The 8,805-nt window shown below is 45.5% G+C and overlaps 1 protein-coding gene across 2 annotated transcripts in view; it reads left to right on the forward strand.

Annotated features, from left to right (window-relative positions):
• Positions 1 to 8,684: 8,684 nt before the first annotated feature.
• The window catches only part of Cnga3 (cyclic nucleotide gated channel alpha 3), a 26,611-nt gene continuing 26,490 nt past the window's right edge, over positions 8,685 to 8,805 (forward strand). For both annotated transcript variants that reach the window (XM_028775499.1, XM_028775500.1), the window contains exon 1: positions 8,685 to 8,785. In XM_028775499.1, coding sequence (XP_028631332.1) covers positions 8,685 to 8,785 — 101 coding nt within the window. The remainder of the gene's footprint in view (positions 8,786 to 8,805) is intronic.

The following is an 8,805-nucleotide window of genomic DNA, read 5'->3' on the forward strand; positions in this document are numbered from 1 at the left end:
TCTCGGCTGAGTGGCCAGCTGGCTCTGACAATCTTCCAAGTGTCAATCTAGACAGGGATTGAGGCCTGCCTCCAGTAGCTTCAGGATGGTACTGTGACATTTGAGATAGTGCTCGCCCCACAGGAAATCTCCCTTTAGACATGCAGCACCCTTCACAGAGCCAAACTGCAGGACTTGAACTACCATATGCTTGTGGAGGAGATAAAGTCAGACAAGCTTTTGCTCACTCACTGTTTAGCTCTGCCACACGGTGACTTGGGATGGGCTATTTGGCCATTCTGAATCAAAGCTTGGGCAAATCTTAAGTAATACTTCCAGTTGGTTGTTGGAGCAGTCTGTTCTTTCCTTCTAACATATGAAGCCTGGAAGTCAAACTCGGGTCTTCAGACTTGGCAGCAATCCTCTTTACCCACCAAGCCATGTCACTGTCCTGAAGTGAGGGCTTTATAACCTGAACTTAGATGTAACTATCAGTATTTCTAACCATGGCAACAGATTACTTTCATAATCATATGCCAAAGGTTAGTTAGCAACAGATGCCTCTTGTAGTTGCATGGAGAGGGTACTGAGAGTTTCCTGGCCTGGCCTTACTAGTACAGGGTCTGGGCAAGAAAGACAGTAGTTCTCAAGAGAGCAGCAATGGGGTGACTCCCTAACTCTAGTAAAAGCTGGGAACCACATTCATCTTGTAACGCCAATTCGAACAGCTGGCTCTTATTATAAAGCCTCGTGAGTACATTTGGACCTAAGGAATCCAGGGCCCTGGTAGCTCTGGAGAAGATCAAGACCCGTCCTAAGCATAAGACAGGTTTCTGCCTCGTAGACTAACAACTGTAATTGGTAATCTTGTTCCGGTTTCAGGAACATTCTCTTTCACCCTCAGTCCTTTCCTGTTCCTGGAAACAGTGCTCATTTTTCTTCCCAGGCAGGAATTGAAACTCTGCAGCTGGCATCTGGAAGCTTCTTGCTTCTGTTATGAAAATGCATAGAGCTTAGAGGATGGAGGATCCTACCACCACCATTTCCTCAGGAAACAACTGAGCTCTCCTCATTCCAGCACACTACCTCCATCTTACTGCTGGGGCAAGCCTGGGCTTTGGATGTCCACACACTCTGCAAAGACCCTCGCTTTATCTCTTCCTATCGCAGCCTGAGCACATCCCAGGACACCCCGATACATCTTATTTAAGACCTGAGATGGCTTTTGGGACCCTGTGAGCAGGTAGAGGGTATTGTGATATTTATTGGTCCCAGAAACTGCCCTTGGAGAGAGTTGGGGATTTAACCCGAAGACTCATCTTTTGATCAATGCTGGCTAATTAGGTAGTCTGGGCTGTGTGAATTCTTTACCCCAGCACAGTGATCTGTAAAGTAAATAGTGCTGATACTACCTCATAGAGTTATTGGTAGGATTAAATTAGTCAATACCAGTAAACGGTTGTAGTGCAGTGCCTAGCACAGTCTGTTCTTGAATTGTCATGGTGGTGGGGCTGGGGGTGTTTGCAGGGGTGGTGTTGATTTTATCAGTTACTTTTCTGTTGCTGAGAAAAGACAGCACAACCAAAACAAACGTATAAAATGAAGAGAGTCTGTAATGGTGGGAAGCCATGGCAGCAACAGTAACAGACATGGCTACAGCAGTAGCAGACATGGCTGCAACAGGAACAGGCATAGCAGCAACAGCAACAGGCATAGCAACAACAGGAACAGGCCTGCAGCCAGAGCACCAAGCAGAAAGAGCCTGGAAGTGGGGTGATGCTGCTTACTCTCAAGGTCCACTCCAGTGGCATGCTTCTTCCAATAAGGTTGGCCTTAAAAACCTCCTCAAATAGTATCATCCACTGGAAACTGAGTGTCCAAACACACAAGCCTATGTGGGACACTCTCATCAAACCACCATGATGATGGTGGTGGTGGTGGTCTTGTGGCTATGGTGATCAGGTGGTGATGGTGATGATGGTGGTGATGATGGTGATGATAAATGTGCTATTTTGACATTTCTCCCTCTAATTGTGTTTATAATTTGGTTTGTATATTGTGTTTGTATTGTGTTTAGTCAGTTTCTCATAGCAGATATTATGAATTCTGCATTTTAGTGTATTTTTTATTTTAGATGGAATATTATTTCTTTTAAAGAAATTATTCATATACTACAAAGATTACTCACTTAAAGTATTGAATTTTTAGTATATCCAGTTTTGGAACCATCACAATATAATTCTAGAACTTTAAACACCTCGAAAAGACACCCTGTGCTATTAGCATCCCTCTTCTTTCTAAGTTCCCTATTCCAACCTAGGCAATCAATCTACTTTCTGTCTTTATGGATTTATCTATTCTTCATATTTCCATGAAGTCACACAGTCTTCCATGTCTGACTTTTTCCATTCAGCATAATGCCCATCCATGTTACAGCACATAACGTGGATTTTAATTAAAAACGAAAAAAAATCCTAGTATTTCATTCTTTTTCCTTGGCAGGTAATGATCCATTATGTGGATTTACTTCATATTGTTGGTTCATTTGCCAGTTGACTGACATTTAGACACAATTGGTGGACATCTTTCTATTGATTTATATCTTCTTTAAGATCTCTTATTTCTTACATAAAGCCACTTAAACTCTCAAACGTGGCTTGTCTTGGGAAGCTTTGGGGGGCTTTTCTTCTATGTCACCCTAAAATTGCTAGCATGTACCGTGCATCTAACCCTTGGAACTGAGTGTGGCGATGTGTGTCCCTTGGCTGGCTCACAGGTCTCAGAATGGTCAGGACTCAGTAACTGAGAATTTCTCTTCTACCTTGGAGCTTTGAGTTGGAAAGGAAGAATGTAGTGACTGTTAAAAGTGGCTCGAGGGAAGGTTCCAGACGTGGAACACCGTGGGAATTGTTGGCTGTTTGGAGTTTATCTTAACAAAGTGAGCCTGTCCAGGCATGTGAGATGGAAATTTCCAGTGTGAATCACTCACGAGGTTGTGTGAGGATCCAATAAGTTAAGACACAGTTCAAGATACCAGAACAGAGAGCAGAACGTGCAGAGAGCAGGCGCCCAGGACACGTGTGGCGGCCCTACGGTGAGGGCCGTCCTTCAGATCTCTGACCTGCCCTGACCCCACGTGCTTTTTATTCCATTCTATATGTACATGCAAGGAATCTGGAGAAGCAGGATTTAAGTAAAACAAAGGATTTCTCCAAGGTTTTGGGTAAAAGAAAAAAAGGACAGATTATTGGCATGTTTGTGAGTCTTGTCAATGCCTGACCTGATCGCACAGCCAGGCCAACAACAAAGGCAAAGCTGAATGCCGTGGTGTCAAGACTCAGTCAAACCCTTGAAGGTGCACAGCATAATGGTTAATGTTGTTGGTGTTGAGCGGACTGTGTGATGGTTTGGAGGGACCTCCACACGGGTCCCTAAGGCACAGTTGGGGGTCTCTCCCCATCCACAAAGCTCTCCTTTCTGCCTCTGGGTCTGTTTCAACCCTCTAGCACTACCCCGTCCCACCTGCATCTGCGCATGCGCACGTCACTGAACTGTGTGACTCCCCGGGACGCAGACCTGTATTCTCAAGCCTCACAACCCTCAGAGACAGGCCTAGTTCCTAGTTCCTGGGACATACTGGGCCAGGAGTCAACGAAAGGATTGGAGTGAAGACCAGGGAAGAGACGAGGACATGTTTAGTCACATTATAAAGAAAATACAAGTGATCTGAAGTGGTGTGTTCTTCGTTCCCTGCCCAAGTTCTAGAACACAGAACACACATGCATTTGGGAGATGGCTCACAAACCATTTCTAAGCTCCGACCTGTGAGTCCACTTTGAGGTCACCTTCATAGCTGACAGGATGTGCCTTTTCCCTGTTTTGGAAAGTAATGTTTCACATTGCTAGTCCCTTATGGGGTGGATAGTAAACCAAAGCCGCCCCATTGTGGACTTCAGAGCCAGACAGAACCAAGCCCAGCTTTTCTCAATTGCAACATCAGCACCTCTACTACAAAGCCACCATACATCACCAAACAGACCACGGCTCTAGGCGCCAGGGCCTCTCCGAGGAGCCCCTAGAGTGTTCTTCAAAATTCTCTTCCTGAGGGATAGAAGACTGCACATCCTCTGAGTTCTGATTCAATTAATCGAGTGTTGCCCAAGGGGTATTAAGTCTGTTAAGTGCCTCTGGGTTTGTACCTGTGACAGAACAGCTGAAGTGTTCCAAGAAGGTGTTCCTCAGGGGAAGCAAGTGGAAGACCACTAGCCCACAGCACAGCTGAGGTATTACCAGGCTACCCAGCATGATCTGGTTGGCATAGCAACAGCTGAACTAAAAGATAAACAGAAAGATGTGAAGTAAAGGATCATGGATGCCTATTGCCTGGGCCCAGTTATCAATCACACTGTGAAGTTATACATGCCCCAACTGTCTACTTTGACAGATAACTCTTTCATTGTGCCCTTGAGGTTGACTTCAGACTGTGACAGCTTGGTGATATTTGATTCCCAGTCTATGACTACCTTATGCTCTCCCAGCCCTGGAGATCCTGTGTCTCAAGGATCCCTACACATGTGAGTGTGGTTACTCTGCCAAAACGATCATTCTTCCATCCCTCCTCCCTCAGAGATAACTGCTCCCTGGCTGCCCCTGGACCTAAAGAGCGCATATTAGGACCACAGCCAGGAAGTGTCCTAGGGTTCTACTGTCCTCTCTGTTATCATGATAAAACCATTCTGACCAAAAGCAACTTGAGGAGGAAAGGTTTCGTTTGGCTTAAATGTCCATGTCATAGTCCAATAAATACTGAGAGAAGTCAGGGCAGAAACCCAAGCAGAAAGAATGAACTCAGGACCTGAAGCACAAACAGTGGAAGAATACTAGGCTACTGGCTTCTTCTTCATGTCTTACTCAGCTTACTTTAAATTCAACCCAGGACCACCTGCTCAGAGAGGCCACCACTCACTATGGTCTGGACCCTCAGACATGAATCGTTTGTCAAGAAAATCTCCCCTGACAATTTGCATACAGGCCTCTGATGGAGGCCTTTTCTCAACTGAGGTCTCCTTACAAAGAGGAGTCTCTTGTCTTTCTACAGAGTCCCCAAACTGCTTTAAAACTTGCCATGGACCCCACTGGGCTGTTAGCTCCTTCCACAAAGAACAGAGGACACTCTAGCATCTTGGGTTTATAATCTATTATCATTCTCTGATAAATACTGGTTTCTAGAATGTTCTCTAGCACATAGTAATTGCTGTTAAAAATGTTGAATGGGGACTGGAGAGATTGCTCAGTGGTTAAGAGCACTGACTGCTCTTCTAGTAGGTCCTGAGTTCAATTCCCAGCAACCTTATGGTGGCTAGAAACCATCTGTAATGGGAGCTGATGCTCTCTTCTGGTACCTGAAAACACCAGCAACAGTGTACTCATATACATAAAATAAATAAATGAATCTTTTAAAAAAATGTTGAATGGACAATTTTAAGTCGAATTTATTGCTTAGCCAATTTCATACATGGGCTCTGAAGTCTCCACGGGTGTGGTAGTTTGAATGAGGGCTGCTCCCCCATAGTCTTGAACACTTAGTCCCCAGTTGGTGGTGATGTTTGGGGAGGGTTAGGTGGTGCAGCCTTGCTGGAGGAAGTCACTGGGAGCAGAAGGCTTTCAGAAGAAGAACCCTGTTCTATCTTCAGCTTGCTCTCTGCTGTGTGCTTTGCATTTGAAGCTGTGAGAGCTCCAGCTCCAGCTCCTGCTGCCTGTCGCTTACTATTGTGCTTCCTTACCACAGCGGACTCTCACTCTCTGAAACTGTAAGCCCAAATAATCTCTTTATTCTACAACTTGCCCCAGGGAATGCCGTCTTAGTACTGCCACAGAAAAGCCACGACTACATCAGACATCTCCAACTGGAATCCCTCTCTTCTTAAACCTGTCCCTTCCCTGGTTTCCTGCTTCTGTGGTTTGCAGTCCTGCTCTGAAAGCCAGCTATGATGACATCATCCTCAGCCCCTCCCCGCTACTAGCCCTTATACTCACTGATGCAGTATCCCGGCATATTTTACTGTATCCTGGTACTTTCTACCCATTCACTGGCTTTTTCATTTATCCAATTCATTATCAAGGCCAGGCGATTATTTAGTGCGGGCTACTATTCTCTCTCCCCCTGAGAACCTGCAGCAGATTTTGCTGCTCTCCTCATTCACACCCAGGTCCCCCTGAATACATCCTTCCTGATGCACCCAGAGGGACCTTTGTATCTCTGACACATCCTCACTGGATGTCAGAGTAAAGTCCAAGTTTCTTGGTACCATCTGCAGGGCCAGGTGCCTCTCTAGATGGCAGGTCCTTGAAAGAGCTGGTTAGTTGTTGACAACTGGACACAAGCTAGAGGTATCTGGGAAGAGGTCTTTCAATTAAGAAAATGCCCCCCCCCTTCAATTGGCCTGTGGTCAAGCCTGTGAGGTGTTTTCTTGATTGATGATTGATGTGGCATGGCCCAGCCTACTGTGGGTGGTGCCGCCCCTGGGTAGTTGGTTCTGGAGTGTATAAAACACAACCTAAGCAAGCCAGGAAGCACAGCTCCTCCATGGCTTCTGTATTGGTTCCTGCCTCCCAGTTCCTGCCTCCAGGTTCCTGCCTTGACTATAAGCTGTAAGATGAAATAAACCCTCTTGCCCCAAGTTGTCTTTGCTCATGGTCCTTTATCACAGCAATTTTTTTTTTAATGCTAGCTAAAACCACAGGCTTCATCTTACTTCTCTTTAGAAATTATAAAATTTTAAATTACAGGTTGAAGCCATCAAACGTGAGAGAGATAAGTCAAGGCCCAGCTGAGGCAGGCCCACCCTAGGTAACCAGATGTTCTGACCTTGGTTGCAGGGCCACTGGCTGCTTCTCACAGGTGTCCTGGGCAATTTGAATTGACCTTCCTTTGGATATAGAATTCATTTAGTCCCATAAGTCACTGGGCTATTTCTAGAAATTACCATCTCTCCCTGAAGTGACCTCTACTGACATTTGAGACATGGGCTGTGAGGCCCCTCCAGAGAGCCTACGCTGGCCTGTTTAGGTGACCTCGACCTCAGTGGACTATCTTGAAGCTGAAAGACCTCTCCAGGTGTTATTAACATGTCAGTCACACGAGCTGTGCTCCTGCATCAGCTTCCTCTTCTCCTCAGCCATAGAGACACCTTCCCCTGTCGGCTGCAGGAAAGCGCTGTATCACTTGAGGCATAGCAAATAGTGGAGGTTTGATCTTATTTTGGTTGGACGTGCTACTTCACATCTCTGAGTTTGGTATGGCTATCTATTGGAAGGGATGACAGTCACAAAAAGCTCCTTGTAATCATTAAATGAGGTGTGTGTGTCTTGCGTTTGACAGCACCTGCTTTTGAATAGGACCTCATTATGTAGCACTGGCTGGCCTGCAGCTCACCGTATAAGCCAGGTTGGCCTTGAACTCCCAGCAGCCCTCCCCCACTCCCCAACCCCCCTACCCCCCCTTTTGTCTCCTGAGTGCTGAGATGACCGGTCTGCACCACCACACCCGGCGCTGGCCATAGCCTTTAAGGGATTTAAGACTACTGAATATTGTAATTTTCTTTCCCATGCTAAGTCTAGAATGAGAATGTGTTGTTGTTTATTTGTTATTGTTGCTTGTTTGTTTGTTTTCAGTGCTAGTGTTAAACTCAGGACCCCACATACATTAGGTGTCAGAAACGTGGACCCTGACTTCATGAGGCACAGAGTAGCAGTGACTCAGTTTGTATTGCTACCTCGCCAAAACCCAGGCGTCATAGAGACAGCGATTGAGCACAGAGGACAGTTTTCCCACTCCGACTCAGGCCCCGTCCTCCCTTCCCTCATTGGCTGAGGACTCTTGAGTGCCATCTGGGTCTCTTCTTTCCCTCTGCTGATTACATTCGTCTTTCCCCCCCCCTTCTCAACAGAAACCATATGCAATTTCATCTCTATGTTTTATATCCCATTTCCTTTAGAGTTTACAAAGTACATGATTGCCGTGTCTGCAGGTTGTCAACAAAGCTTGACTCTTAGTAATTTCTACTCTCGGCTCCAATGCAGTCAGAGCAGATTAGCAAGCTCCCAGTGTCCAGCGCTCAGCTGTAATTGGACCTATGCTCCTACAATGACTCAGAAACTTTTATTTTGAAAGTAAACCCTCCTGTTTTGTAACTTACGCTGGGCAAGTCTAATCTGCTGATTTCTTAAAATTATTTATCATATTTATTATTACTTATGCTAAGCAAGTGCAATCTACTGATACTATTACTATTTACTACTTACAATAAGCACGTGCAGTATACCACCGAGTGGAACACCCAACTTTAAAGGGTATAGTAAGGCTGGAGAGATGATGGCTCAATAGTTAATAAGAACACTTGCTACTCTTACAAGAGAACCAGTTTGGCTCACAGTAGCCATAGGGTGGCTAAAAACTGTCTATAACTCCAGTTCCTGGGAATCCGATCCCTTCTTCTGGCATCCATAAACACAGGGCATACACGTGATGAACAGACATACACGCAGATAAAACATTCATATATAAAAATAAAAATAATTTTTAAAACCAGTGCTATAATAACCTTTGTCTACGATAAGTTGGCTTTGCAGTTGTCCTGATGATATACCTACTTTGTGTTCATGTTTTAGCAGCCAACTCGGGCCTGAATGTGACCAGTGTAAAGATGGCCAAGGTCAACACCCAGTGCTCACAGCCCTCCCCAACCCAACTTTCAATAAAGGACTCGGACAGAGAGCTCGATCAGGTAGAGAATGGCCTCGGCAGGTAAGATGGGCTTGTTTCAT

Source organism: Grammomys surdaster, unplaced genomic scaffold, assembly GCF_004785775.1.
Source record: "Grammomys surdaster isolate TR1022 unplaced genomic scaffold, NIH_TR_1.0 255, whole genome shotgun sequence".
Taxonomy (NCBI): Eukaryota; Metazoa; Chordata; class Mammalia; order Rodentia; family Muridae; genus Grammomys; species Grammomys surdaster.